This window comes from Phocoena phocoena, chromosome 4 (assembly GCF_963924675.1).
Source record: "Phocoena phocoena chromosome 4, mPhoPho1.1, whole genome shotgun sequence".
NCBI lineage: Eukaryota > Metazoa > Chordata > Mammalia > Artiodactyla > Phocoenidae > Phocoena > Phocoena phocoena.
The window spans coordinates 10,922,443-10,937,737 of record NC_089222.1 but is presented as its reverse complement, the minus strand read 5'-3'; the positions used below and the strand labels follow the sequence as shown (position 1 = coordinate 10,937,737).

Sequence of the window (15,295 nt, the reverse complement as noted above, 5' to 3'; positions counted from 1 at the left end):
CTGCGCCACCAGGGAAGCCCAAGAAACGAGATTTTTTAAGTATTGTAGTTGATATGCGCTAGCTGTGTCCTTTTGAGTAATGTATACAAAGGATCTTAGACAGCAGCTATCAATACACCATAATTTAAAGGTAATCTGTACAACTTTTTTAAACAATTGGTAAAATAGCTGTTTTTCATTTTCAAGAAATACTTAAAACTGAAAAAAACAGCTTGGTTTAAGTGTCTTATTCTATGGTTTGGTATAATGTTATTTCTTAGCATTTTAGAAGAGTACAGGCTTTGACAAAGGCATTTGTAGAGGAAAAAAAGGATGAAGATTTGGGATTCAACTTATTTTAATTGATGCTACTTCCCCTCACCCCCACCCCAGTGTAATATAGATCAGAGCATTAAAATATTACTAAATTATAATAATAAAAATATTTCTGATGAAATAGTTCATTTTAGTCCATAAAAATTTTAAGAACTTTATAAAACTAGGCACGAAGAGAGGCTTTCACAAATGCAGCATTCTAGAGGAAAACGTAGGATAAAAAGAAAACCGTCCTTAAAATACTTACAGATTCTTTTCTGCCCATAGTTTTGCTGTGTGAGCGTGAACGGGAGATGTTGCTGAAAAAGGAATCCTTTTTAGTAGCAGATGAAGGTGGGGAGCCAGTGAACTCTCTTCCTCCAGGCAAACTCTCAATGCTTGGAGATGAACGGATGTTTTTAGAGCTTTGTCCTGTAAGAAAAATTAAGTAGCAATAATGAGACACCAGACTCTTTCACTGCTACTGAATTTACTGCTTTTAATAAATGATCAATTAGAATACTTCTTTATTCACACTGTCAACATGATGACGCTGTGGAGTGTTAAGATGCATGTATTTTTATGTATCAGAATAGCTGTCGATTTTTTAAAACAATGAAGTAGTGCTCTAGTTTTCTGCGCGTTATTTAAACTACACTGGTCCAAGTGTGGTACGCATATCAAAAAACGAAAAAAATCCAATTTTCAGAAATCACAGGTGAAATGACTGGATTTTCCCCCACTAATGGAATCATCCTTAATAACAGAAGCCAGAAACAATTATATGGCACATTATATTATTAATATACACACAAAAAACCCCTAAATCCTTCACCAGTTTTTCAAAAGCACCCCTTTCCTTTTCAATAATTGCAGAACAGATACACCGCTACCCCCAGGCCATAGTAGAAGCATCTGGAAATGGGACAAGGTGCTGGCTCAAGGGCTACATCCAAGACTGGTCGCCACATCAGAGTGGGTGCATCTGTGACTCCCTGCAGTGCCTTTTGCACTGAGAGGTTCTGGAGCCACAAAGCTCCCTTAGACAGGAGCAAGGGCTCTAGGAAGGCCTGCTGGGAGGGCAGCACGGCGCAGAAGATAGGTGAACAGAATTGGCTACGGCCAGACCCACGCAGGTCTCACGTATACGATGGGGACGTTTCTGGAAGGTTGTTATGAGGATTTAAGGACCTAGCGCAGCACCTGGTGTGCATTCAGTTATTCATTCATTCACCCATAGTAACTGAGCGCCTAGTAAGTATCAGGCACTTAGCGGGGCAGGGAGACTGGAAACTGAGCCATCTAAACTCCCATCCCTCAAGGCATTCAGTTTCTAGTGAGGGGAGACAGACACATACATTCATAAAATATATATGATTTTAGATGGTAGTAAACACCGTGGGGAAAAAGAAAGCAGGAAAAAGAAAGCAGGAAAAAGAAAGCAGGAAAGGGGATTGTCAGTGTCGGAGGAAGGTGTGCAGTATGAAATAGGATGGTCAGGGAAGGTGTCACTGAGAAATGAGGTGCAGGACATTTGGGCAAAAACTTGAAGAAGGTAAAATACCAGCTTTGCAGACAATATGAAGGGACAGTAAGTACCAAGGCCCCAAGCAGGACCTTAGTGGTTCTGAAGAACAGCAGAGTGGCCAGTGTGGCTAAAGCTAAGAATGGGGGGAGCAGATGGGGCCTGGGGGCATCACGTCAGGTGAGGAATTGTAGACAATTTTGATGACTTCTCCTCTGAGAAGCGAAGCCAGTAGAAGCTGCTAGAGGACTTGAGCAGGAGAGTGACATGATTTGACTTCATTTAAAAAGGATCCCTCTGACTGCTGCATTGGGAACAGTTTAGGGTTGGCAGAGAGCAAAAAAAGAGGGGAAACAATTTTTGCCATTGCAAAAATCCAAGTCAGCAGAATGTTCACAGCTTGGTGGTGAGAAGAGGTCAGATTCTATACAAAACTGATGAGATTTACTGACGAATCCGGGAATGAGAAGGAATGAGAAGGGTCAAGTTTAACTCCAAGTGTTAGATAGCGGTATGAGGTGAGCATCTCTGTGAATATGCTAAAAACCACTGAATGATACACTTAAAGAAAAGTAAATTTGATGGCATATGAATTATACCTCAATAAAGCTGTTACTTTTATAAAGTCGGTTTTCACACGTGACTGTCAGTCAGCGACCAGCAGTAAAGGGCCGACCCATTTCCACCTGATGACACAGGGCTCTTCTACTAGGAACTCAGCCTCAAGGCTTCCTGCTGAGCCTCCAGAGACCTCCGTGAGGTCTGCATCGCAGTCTGATGACAACCCCCTTCTTAGTTCCAGCCCCTCCTCTTTTCCTTTCACAGATGGTAGTCCCCTGTAAGCCTTGTGTACTTCTAACTCCGTCTCAGGGTCTGCTTCCTGGAGAATCCAACCTGCAGTGGGTGATGTCAGAGCTGAGCCCTGAGGAGGACAGAGGCGGTCTTGAGGTTGGGAAAGGAGGGGCAGCAGAGTCCCAGGCCATAGAAGCATCTGATGTTGACTGCAGGGTCTAGACTGTCTAAGTCCCCCACACCTTCCCTTCTTCCCTCCTCTGCCTCTGTCTGTCTCCCACCCACCCGCAGGCTCTAGGTCATAACTTCCCTGGGCTATGCTGCATGGCGACAAGCTCACTGGTAGAGGGTCCTAGAACGCTGGAGCTGAAAAAGACCTCAGGAACCACCTATTTATTTTCTCTTTTTAAGATTATGCCACTAATTCGTAAATATATTTTTATTGTAAACAGACTAAATGTGAAAATTGCCTTTATAAAAAAAAATAACAGATTTATTGAGATATAATTCACATACCATAAAACTCACCTTTTAAAAGTGTATAATTCAGCGGTTTTTAGTATATTCACAGAGATTCTCAACTATCACCATCTAATTTTAGAACATTTTTATCACCAAAAAACCCAAACCTGTGCCCATTAGCAGTTCCTCCCAATACCCCCTGGCTACCACTAATCTACTTTCTGTCTCTATGGCTCTGCCTTTTCTAGAAATGTCATATAAATGGAATTATACAATATGTGGTCTTTTGTGCCTGGCTTCTATCAGTTGGCACAATGTTTTCAAGGTGCATTCACACTGTAGTCTGTGTCAGTACTTCATTCCTTTTTACTGCCAAATAATACTCTGTTGTATGGATAGACCACATTTTGCTTATCCACTCATCAGTTGATGGACATTTATAGCTTGTATCCATTTCTTGGCTATTATTATTATGTTTGTACCACAAACAGTCGTGTATAAAATTTTGTGTGGACCTATGTTTTCATTTCTCTTGGGTCAGTACCTAGGAGTGAAACTGCTGGGTCAATATGGTAAGTCTGTGTTGAACATTTTGAGAAACTGCCAAACTGGTTTTGAAAATAGCTACACCATTTTAACATTTCCATCAGCATCCTATGAGGGTTCCAGTTTCTCCACATCCTTGTCAACACGTATTTTTGGCTGTTTCTTATTTGAGCCACCCTAGTGGGTATGAAGTGGTATCTCACTGTGATTTTTATTTGCAATTTACCAATGCAAATGACTAACGATGTTGCGTTCATGTGCTTATTAGATAGCTGTATATCTTCTGTGGAGAAACACCTATTCAAATCTTTTGCCCATTTTTAACACTGGGTTATTTGTCTTTTTATGGTTAAGCTGTAAGGATTCTTCATATATTCTATTTCAGAGATATGATTTGCAAAGAATTCTCCCATTCTGTGTACTGCCTTTTCACTTTAATGGTATCCTTTGAAACCAAAAAGTTTTTAATTCTGATGAATTTACCTATTTTTTCTTTTGTTGCTTGTGCAATATATCTAAGAAGATATTGCCTAATTACAAAGATTTACTCCTACATTTTCTTTTAAGAGTGTTATAGTTTTAGCTTTTGCATTTAAGTCTGGTCCATTTTGAGTTAATTTTTGTACATAATGTGAGGAAGTAGTTCCAGTTCATTCTTTTTCACGCAGAGATCTAGTTTTCCCAGTACTATTTCTAGAAAAGACTATTTCCCCACTGAATGGTCTTGGTACCCTTGTTGAAAATCGACTTACCACAAATGTAAGGGTTTATTTCTATGCTCTCAACTCTATTCCATTTACACATGCCTATCTTTATGACAGTACCACACTGTCTTGATTACTGTAGCTACACAGTAAGTTTTGAAATCATGGAGTATGAGTTCTCCAATTTTGTTCTTTTTCAAGACTGTTTTTTTGCCTTTAGGGGGATTTTGCATTTCCAGATGAGTTTTATGATCACCTTGTCAGTTTCTCCCAAAAAGACACCTGAGATTTTGAGGGTGATTGTGATGAATATATAGATCAATTTGGGTAGTACTGTTCTGTTAATAAGACATAAACAAAATACATTTATACTGTATTTTATATTTACCTATGTAGTTACCTTTATCGGTGCTCTTTTTCTTTATGTGGATCTGAATTCACTTATAGTATCCCTTCATTTCAGCCCGCAGGACTCCATTTATTATGTCTTACAGGGCAGATTTGCTAGCACTGGATTCTGTTTTTGTTTATGTGATTGTCTTAATTTCTCCTTTCTTTTTGAAGGATAGTTTTACTAGATATAGAATTATTGAATATATCATCCTACTGCCTTCTGGACTCCATGATTTTTTATGACAAGTCAGCTGTTAATCTTATTGAGGTTCCCTAGTATATTGTGAATTGTTTTTCTCTTTCTGCTTTCAAGTTTCTCTCTTTGTTGTTGGCTTTTAGCAGTTTGTCCATGCTGTGTCTAGGTGTGGATCTCTTTGAGTTTACCCTGTTTGGAGTTAACGGAGCTTCTTGGATACACAGACTAATGTTTTTCATAAAGTTGTGGAATACTTCTGCCAGCATTTCTTCAGATATTCCTTCCGCACCTTTCTCTCTCTTCTCTCCTGGAATTCCCATCATCTGTATGTTGGTATATTTGATGGTATTCTGCAAGTCTTTGAGACTCTGTTCATTTTATTTCATTCTTTTGTCTTTCTGCTTTTCAAATCAGATCATCTCGATTGACATGTCTTTAAGTTATGATTCTTTCTTCTGTAAGCTCAAATCTACTGTTGATCCTCTACAGTGAAATTTTCATTTGAGTTATTGTATTTCAACTCCAGAATAGCTATTTGGTTCTTCAAAAAAAAAAAAAAATCCTATCGCTTTATTGATATTCTCTATTTGGTGAGAAACTGGTCTCACACATTCCTGTAGATCTTCAGACACAGTTTGAACTTTTTCAAGATATTTGTAATAGCTGACTTAATAGCTTACTGATCTAGTTAGTCAAGTAAATGTCTCTGCTTCCTCAGGGGCAGTGTGTATTGATTGCTTTATTCCCAATAATATGGGCCATACTTTCCTGTTTCTTTGTACGTCTCAGACTTTTTATTGAAAACTGGCCATTTTAATAAAATAATGTGGCAGCTCTGCACATGAGATCCCATCCCAACCCCCAGATTTGTTTTTCTTGCTGTTTGTTTTGTTCTTTAGTGACTTCCCTAAACTAATTCTGTAAAGTCTATATTCTTTGCTGTTGTGTGCCCCTGAAGTCTCTGCTCGGTTAGCTTAGTGGTCAGTTAAGAGACAGAAGTTTCCCTTCCTTAAATGCCTTGAACCAGTCAGTCTCTGAGCCTCTGCAGGGGGCTCTGTACGCGTGTGTCTTCGGGCATGCCTTCAGTGCTCAGCAGGCAGTCTACAGTTCTGCTCTAGCTTTCATTCTTGTCTATGCAGAGCCTCAAGTTCATCCAGAGTTGACAGATTAAACCCTTTTTAAATCTTCCCTGGGCATGTGTATAATCTTGCATGTGTGTGGCCTTCTTGATTCCCAGAAATATACTGGAGCTTTTCAAAACCCCCGATGGACATCTCATTCCTTAGATTTTCCTTTTAAGCTTTTTGCTAGCCTCTGATTTTCCTGTTAAGTTTTCGCTTAGCCTCTTGTTTGCTCCATTTCTGCCTTGGGCAGCTGCGATGTTAAGTAACTGCCACTGATTATTTTCAATGGATGCTCTGTGGATAGGGTTTCTCCCTTAGTGAGTTCTGATTAAAGTCCAATAAAGACAAGCCCTAAGAAAGAGGTTTTTTGAGAGTGCTGCTGCACAGGTCAACTACTGACATTTATTGGGGATGGGACTTTTAGGGTGCTCCAAATTCATTCTTTTTCCTCCAGCGGTTGAGAGGCTGCTGTTTATCAAAGGCTATGGCAGAGCTGGGGAGAGAGGGTGGAAACAGGGAAAGTTAAAATGTTACAAAGCATGCTGTCGTTGACTTAAAAAATATATATATGGACAACGTGAGAGCTGCGAGTTAAGTTTTATTTGGGGCAAAATGAGGACTGCAGCCCCGGGAGACAGCGTTTTCAGATAGCTCTGAGAAGCTGCTCTGAGGAGGTGAGCGGGGAGGGGGGTGGCAGGGCGGGGGTGGGGGGTGGGGAGCCAGGTTATATAGGAGTTCTGTAACAAAGGGCAGGTAGTCTGAACATGAAAAGATTATTGTTAAGTAAAGAAAACCAGATATCTCAAGTTAAGGCATTTATCGCTTTTCTATACATGGGAAGATGCAAGAGTCTGGGCTCACTGAAATCCTTCCTTTGATATGCACCTCAGCTATCTGCAGCCAGCATCCTGACACATCCTGAGTTTCCTCAGGGCTCACCGCAGGGAGTGGCTGCAGTCTGATGGCTGCTAGATGGCAGGTATTCTTTTCAGCCCTGAGTTTTCTCGGCTCATGGTGTAGGGCTGCGATCCTTGATGACTGTGACATCCTCTGTTTATTGATATAGCAGGAAAATATTTCATTTCTCACGGTTGTAACTGAAATTCAGCCATTTTTTTCTTGAATTGATGCTCCTCAAATGGACTCAATCCTTTGATTAATTTTCAGAGTTCTGAACAAGTTGATTTTGGCATTCTTGCCATTCTTCTTGTTACTTTTATGGAGAAACAGATTTTTCAGAGGTCCTAATTCTGTTATTCCAAAAGTACATCCCTCTGTAACATGTTTTTTGGACTTGATCATGAAAATTTGTCTTTCATTTATATAAAAATCTGCCTTATCTTTTTTAAGGAATGTGAAGAAAGAAATTTTGTAGCGCTCCTGAATAATTGGGATTTTTCTAATTTTTTGCCTTTGCAAACAAAATGACAATGCTCTGGAGAGGTACATCTTTAGGTACAGTTGGCTATTTCTGTAAGATAAATTTATATACATGGAACTGCTATGTTTAATGGTATGTACATCTTAAATTTAGATGATTCCAAATTGCTTCCTCCTAGGATTTTAACAGACATATATGTGTGTAATATATATTTATATATAAGTGTAAATGTAATATGATGTATGATATCTTTATCTACTTACTTATTTGGTTAATCTGATGGAAGGAAGACTTCATTATGTTAGCTTGAAGTTTCTTGATAACTAGTGAGGCTGGATATCTTTTTTTTTTTTTTTTTTTTTTTGCGGTACACGGGCCTCTCATTGTTGTGGCCTCTCCCGTTGCGGAGCACAGGCTCCGGACATGCAGGCTCAGCGGCCATGGCTCACGGGCCCAGCCGCTCCCCGGCATGTGGGATCTTCCTGGACTGGGGCACGAATCCGTGTCCCCTGCATTGGCAGGCGGACTCTTAACCGCTGCGCCACCAGGGAAGCCCTGAATATCTTTTTAAACAATATCTCTTAACATAATAATATGGGCCATCTGAAGATCCTCTGTGAATTGTCTCTGTTAATTTCATTTAAAAAAACTGATTTAGGGAAGTTCCTCCTAAATTCTAGAACATAGCCCTTTGTATATATGTCTGTGTATGTCTACATTTACCTTTATGGCTTCTGTTTTTAGGGTCCTACTTAGGAAGGCATTTCTTACCCAAGATGATAAAGTGAAAAACAACTTAAGTGTTGATTATAAACCTAGGTTTTTCTTTTTCCTTTTATGAACATTTTCTCCTTGCTCCTTCAAACTCTACTCCTTAAGAAGCTTTTATTGCCTTGGGGTGGCGGAAGATAAAGCTAAAACAAAAGGAACGTTTGCTCAGTTTTGAGTTTCAATTTACTTTTAAAAGTACACAGAAAAAAAGAAATCCAAGAAGCCAAAGCATTTTGATTCACGAGAACATGGTTTTCTTCACAAAATGAAATGAAAAAACTTCCATCTCTTTCTAAGTTTATACAACTGAATTTATCTGTCCCTTCAAAATCTGGATCATTCACCCATAACTCTGGTGCTGGTGACTTTTGAAAGGTACTACTATAGCGGCTCTTTGGATTTTTTTCTATGTTAATTCCTCTATTAAAGTTTCCTACTTTTACTTGGGTCAATTTTGATCATTCGTATCTTTCCCCCAAAAGCCAGATTATATGGCAGGTGGAATAATGCCTATGCCCTTCATCTCTAGAGCCTATGAATATGCTACTTTATGTGGCGAAAGAGACTTTGCAGGTGTGATTTAAAGAACCTTAAGATGGGAAGAGTATCCTGGGTGATCATGGTGGGTTAGTGTGAACACGAGTCCTTACAGTGAAACAGGAAAGTAGAAGAAGGAGTCAGAGCTGTGACTAAAGAAAAAAAAGGCAGGGCTTCCCTGGTGGCGCAGTGGTTGAGAGTCCGCCTGCCGATGCAGGGGACACGGGTTCGTGCCCCAGTCCAGGAAGATCCCACATGCCGGGGAGCGGCTGGGCCCGTGAGCCATGGCGGCTAAGCCTGTGCGTCCAGAGGCTGTGCTCTGCAATGGGAGAGGCCGCAACAGTGAGAGGCCCGCGTACCGCAAAAAAAAAAAAAGAAAAAGAAAAAGAAAAAGAAGGCAGCTGAAGCAGGAGAGGGAGCTGACCTGGTGGTGTTGGCTTTGGACGTGGAGGCAGGGACGTGAGTCAGTGTGGCTCCTCTAGAGATGGCAATGGCCCTCAGATGACGGCCAGTGAAGACATGGGGACCTCGGTTCTACAGTCACAAGGAAGTGAATTCTGCCAACAGCACAGATGATTCTCCCCTAGAGCCTCCTGACACCTTGGTTTTAGCTTGCTGAGACCTCAATCAGACTTTTGATTCACAGAACTGTTACAATAGTGGGAAATGCTCATTATTATTTCTTAAGTATTTCAGAAGTATTTCTCTACTTACGATCTCTAGACTCTTGAACATTTGACATTATAGTTCAGATTCTGAGTTAATCTAAAATTCCAGGTAGAATCATTTGAATTTTATTATACTGCTGGAAAAAGTTAGAATTCTGTGGACTATAACAACTTTTGCCCCCATCTTTCTTCCAAAATGGAAAAAAAAAAAAAAAAAGCATATATTTCAAGCACTCCAAGGTCCTGTGTGGCTAGCGGACACCACACTGGACAGGACAGGTATAAACCACTTAACAGTCTAAATTTCCAAATGTTTTTCACAACAGGCAGGCAAGTAACCATCTTAACAAAATAAGCTAATGACATATCTAGGAGAGATCTTTTGAATACCTGCTTTAATAAATTAGCTCATCAGTTATTTACTGGGTGAGATTTAGTATCCAGTTATCCAATCCAGAGAGAACTTAAAAGTGTCTTATTCTCCCTAAGTTTCTTTTGTAGCTATTATGCTCCTGGGCAAACTACCTTTTCAGAAATAACACTAAGCCAGTTCTTATCAGAATTTCCCTCTGAATGATCAAATTCCAAATTGGTCGTGGTATTATACAGTACTACTTGGCCTGTATCTCGTATAAAACCCCTGTACAAAATACATTTCCCCTCAATTACACAAATTAGCTAACATTTTTGTGCCCTTTGGGACCGTAGACATTTAGACCTTAAGAAGACAGAGTCACCAGCCCGTGAGACAGAAGAAAGGACTGTCAGACTTCCCGCCCTTTCCAGGCCTGAGACATTCCATCACCCGGGCCTCACCCGGAGAGCTCCCAAGCTGAGGAGTCAGGACTCTCAACACGCCTGTAGCCCATAAACCGCACAGTAGCCCTGATACTCTTGTAAACCTTTGAAAGTTTTTAACTGACAGGAACAACATTAACCATTTCTTGTGTTGCACCAAAACCCGATGCTCATTCCTAGAGGAGCCTGCGGAGCCCTGCCGAGATCCCCGCTTCGGGACCGAGGCACTTGTTCTCCCAGACGCGGGAAGCGTGGGCTGCCACTGGCTCTCACGGCTTCCTCTCTGGAAACAGCCCCAGCCGAGGAGAGCTGCTTTGCCCAAGATCATGCCCCTTCCCCGGGGAACAGCTCCAATCCAGTGACTGGTTTGGGTGGACAGAGGACAAAGTCTGGCCCCCTTGTCTCAAAACAGACAACTGAGGGCAACACTGCTTCTTTGACCCTGAGGGCACTCCCCCAAAAGCTTCCTACTCGAATTCTCCAAAGTCCTGACCCAAGACGATTATTTATGATTATATGGTAAGGCACTCTTGAATATACTAAATACAGACCTATTCTCAAGCCACCTCAGGCATGCCCAGTCTTCCTTTCATAACCAAACGTCGGGGAACAAGCCCTATACAGACTGATCTGAGGAAATGTCTCTGGAAACTCTGCCCAGCACTGAGGATGGGGGGATGACCACAGGAGCTCGTGAGAAGCTCCTAAAACAGCAGCACAAGGGAAACACAGACTTGTACCTGCACTGACTGACCTACAACCCCAGGTGGTAAAAGCAAACACTGAAGTATGAACAGCGGGACTCTGGAAGCACAAAAGAGGGACCATCCAATCCTGTCTCAGGCCATCAGAGTTGTGAGCGACATCTTGAAATCCGAGGAGTGGGCAGTGGTGGGGGTCATGGCTCAGGGAAGGTCATTTGGGGGCAGAAAACATGGTATTTACGAGGCAGTTAGACTCCTGGGAACATCGAGTTCAGACAAAGCCTGATTAATCCTTCAGCGCTTCCTGCCATCCATATGGAATTGAAAATGACACCAATACCAGTGTAAACAAAATAGGATTAAGTTCAACTGGGTGCTTCTGTTTCATTTGATGATTACATCAGTGGTTTTCTCCGGGGTGGGCTGGGGTGGGCTGGGGTGGGGAGGAGGGAAGAAAATTCTTTCTAAAAGTTGCCAGTACCCCAAATGTGAGCTGCTTTCTCTCTTGGTCATCCAGCTCTGGGGGAGGGAGGCAAGAGGGAAGGTGGGGCTCTAAAAATAGGGCCAGCTAGACCAAGAAGAGCAACTTGTTCTCATGTGAAGGGGTCTGGCCTTTCTCTTGTCAGTAGCGATGGGAGTTTTTACAGATGTTAATCAGGAAAGTAGCCTGAGTTTCACAGGAGCTTGGCTGAACGAGGCATGCCCTGCACTGGCCCATGCAAGAGATTATAAGGCTTCAACTAAAGCTGGGGTGATAGATTTGAGAGACACTTGCAAAGCACAATTCCTCAAAGCAATACCTGCTGAGTCAGCACCTGTGCTGGAGTCTGAGCTCAGCTGGTATCTAGCTGTGTGGCCTTGAACGAGTCACTGACCCTCCACAGGCCCAGTTCTCATCCACAAGGGAAGCATCCACTTCACGTGCGCTGTGTGTCCTAGGTGGGTCGCGTGTGTAAAGGGCTCAGCGTGACTCCCAGCATCTGCTACGCGCTGCGCAGACCCAGACCAGTAACCAGCACGCTGGGCACTTCCAAATCTAGAGCAGGCGGGTTCACAGGCAGTCCTGTGGTCACAGACCTGCCAGTGCTCTCCTGCTGGCCTGTCCTTCCACTGGCTGCACTGCCCGGTGACCACCCACAGACCTGGGCTAATTGGCTCTGAGCCCAGGACCACCATGTACGCCACGCCTGGGAGCGCCTGCGGGTTCGGACGCACGCCCTGGTGCAAGCTGCATCTGCGCAGGACGGGAACATACCTTTTTCTAACATGCACAAAGGGACTCCTTGGACTAGCTATGGCTGTGTCTGGGTATATTAAATCTTTCCTTCACTCTCTGTCCTTCTCTGAAAGATGCAATAAAGCTTCTGGGTCCCCTGTGCTACGTGTCAATGGAGGTTATCTGTCAAGCACCTGAGTGGACTGAATGAGCTTCACAGGCATCAGCGGGGACCCTGACCACAGAGTGGCTGGGAGAGAGGAAAGGAGGAAGGGGAAGAATATTTACTAAGTTCCTACTATGCCTCATGTATTTTCATGACTTTTCTCTCATTAAACTCAGTGGGAAGCAAGAACAGGGGTTGGGCTGTATTCCTAAATAGTCGGGCAGAACCCCCATAAACCTGAGACCAGCTGGGGGATTTGGACACAGGACGGCCAAAGGCAAAACGTTCAGGAGGCTAGGAAGTCTGGGGGTCGCTGGTGGGAGGCCTGGCTCAGGGAAGTGGGAAGGGCAAAGCCTTTGGGAAGCCCGGTGCTGTGGCCACAGGAAGGGGGTCGCCTTGACGTCATTCAGCGACCCGGAGAAGACAGGACGAAGCTGGGCCCCGCCTGGTGACACTTTGGTACCTCACAGACCTGAGTGACAGACAGCAAGAGGGCTCAGGTCTACTCGTGAGAAACATACATCTTGGTGCCACAAGAGGGGAAAGGAAACAGGCTGTACCTGAAGCCCCTGAAACAGACCTGGTTCTAGCCTGGCCAGAGAGGTCAAGCTTTACCGCGTCCAGGGCTGGCGCGCAAACGGGGTTTCAGATTGTCAGAAGTCATTGTTAAGCAAAGAAAAGACAGAGGTGTTAAGTCGGTTCATCTGTTTGATTCTGGAAACCAAAGAGGTACCTGAGGAAAACACATAATGATGCCACCACCAGGACCCGCCCCCCACCGCTCCGTAGGTCGTGCCCTCGAGCCCTTACTATGCGACAGGTAACTGCCCTTGAAGCAGCTACTCTTTCTCTGTCTTTACAGGCGAGTGGTGAAGTGGCCTCACTGGGTCATCCAGCAAGGCAGTGACGGAAGCAGGACCCTAACCCAGGCCCGACTCCAGAGCCCGGGCTGGGCAAAGATGCACCACCATCCTGCTCCCCTACAAAGGGCTGCAGTAAACGTGACTTCGAATTAAAGAAAAGTGGAATGAGGTCTTTGGATATCAAAGGGCAAATTCTGATCTTGTTCTCAATCCAAAAACAACTCATTTATTCAATGTTTTTTCCAGTAAGTGTTCCAAAAAGAGGCTTTTTCTAGCTAATTGATGCATCCCCAAATTTGTTTTCCATATTCTGTACTTCTCTGCAATTGTTCAGAACATAATGGAACTACCTGTTCTGCTTCAGGACTATCATGTCTCAACAACACCTGGAGGGACCGGTACCAGGTCATCTACCAGGATAACCTTTTGGCTCTGCAGTCTCCTCCCTCACCCTTGTGGGCAGCAGCAGCTATCTGTCCTCTCGTCACCATGTCCTGCTTGAGTTGATTTGACCTCCCTCTTCTTTGTTCTATCCATTTGCTGCTTGTTACCTGCACTGGGACTTTTCTGTTAGTGTTTTCATCTTGAAGGTCCAGAGTGAAGTCATCTCCAGGCACGAGCTGTTAACACATTTAATGTGACTCGCATGTTGTTTCTCAGTTTAAAATCTATTTTTTTTTTTTTTTCCTACAAGGCATTATAGGAAACTTAACAGTGGATACCCTTAGTGAAATGGGCTGGCAGAAAGAAGTGGGAGGAGAACAGGGGGTTGTTTTATTTCCCATGTAATGTCTTTAATTAATTGGGGATTGTCTAATATTATATGTACTTCAGTTTTACCTTAAGAATGTCAACAGTGGTTATCTGGGCAGGGAGATTTTTGATCTTTCTCAACCTTTTTTATTTAAAAAAGCAACCTGATACATGCACCCCTATGTTCGTAATGGCACAATGTACAATAGCCAAGACATGGAAACCACCTAAACGTCCATCAACAGATAAATGGATAAAGAAGATGTGGTACGTATATATAATGGAATACCTCTCGGCCATAAAAAAGAACGAAATAGTGCCATTTGCAGCAACATGGATGGACGTAGAGAGATTACTATACTAAGCAAAGTAAGTCAGAAAGAGAAAGACAAATACCATATGATTAGCACTTATATGTGGAATCTAAAATACGACACAAATGAAGTTATCTAAGAAACAGAAACAGACTCACAGACATAGAGAACAGACTTGTGGTTGCCAAGGTGTGGGGAGAGGAGGGGAGGGATGGACTGGAAGTGTGGGATTAGCAGATGCAAACCATTATACATGTCATGGATAAACACAAGGTCCTACTGTATAGCACAGGGAACTAAATATATTCAATATCCTGTAATAAACCATAATGGAAAAGAAAAAAAAAAACAACCTGATAAATGTTATATAATGATATCTATACATTCATGTTAGTAACATAAATACATATACACGAATACAAATTTTAACACTGCCTATGGCAATAACTTAAGAAATCTAAATTTCTTTCCTAAGGGTCCATTATATGATAATACTTATATACGTCCGTTGTTGGAAATTCTAAATTCTCTTTGGAAGTAATGTCTGTGTATATGCATGTGTCTATCTCCCCATATTTTAAAGTTTTTTAGTTTATGAATTAATAATTCCTAAGTATCTCTCGAAAAAAGTTCCTGGGGGTAGATGTGCCATTTCCAAAAATAATTTTGAAGAAACCCTTTGAGTTGCCAAAAGTGAACTGTCCTGTGGCACATTTTTTTATGATTGCAACCTACACTGAGAAAAAATGGAACTTTCCAACAATTTTCCAAATATTATTTATTGACTAAATTGTGAGATCTCACTTTATATTCAGAATTTTCTTCAAAAAATTAAAACCTGTATAATTATTGTGTGTTAAAAGGCAAAGATAACAGATATGAAACCTCATGGGAAGAAAAGACTATCTACAATCAAAGAATCATCGAAAATATTGACATTTACTTAATTTCTTGAAATTTGCTCCACTGCTTTGAAAAAAGATACTTGGGAAGCCTAAATGTTAGTTTTATTTCCCTGAAATGAAAAGTATACCTACTCTTGTGGGTTTAGCACATCTGATGAGATTCTCAAATTTCCAATATTAGTG

At 42.2% G+C, this 15,295-nt stretch overlaps 1 protein-coding gene across 1 annotated transcript in view; it reads right to left on the bottom strand.

Annotated features, from left to right (window-relative positions):
- The window catches only part of TBC1D5 (TBC1 domain family member 5), a 343,310-nt gene that overhangs the window by 49,220 nt on the left and 278,795 nt on the right, over positions 1-15,295 (bottom strand). Inside the window, exon 17 of the mRNA XM_065876432.1 lies at positions 563-726. Within this exon, the coding sequence (XP_065732504.1) occupies positions 563-726 (164 nt within the window). The remainder of the gene's footprint in view (positions 1-562; positions 727-15,295) is intronic.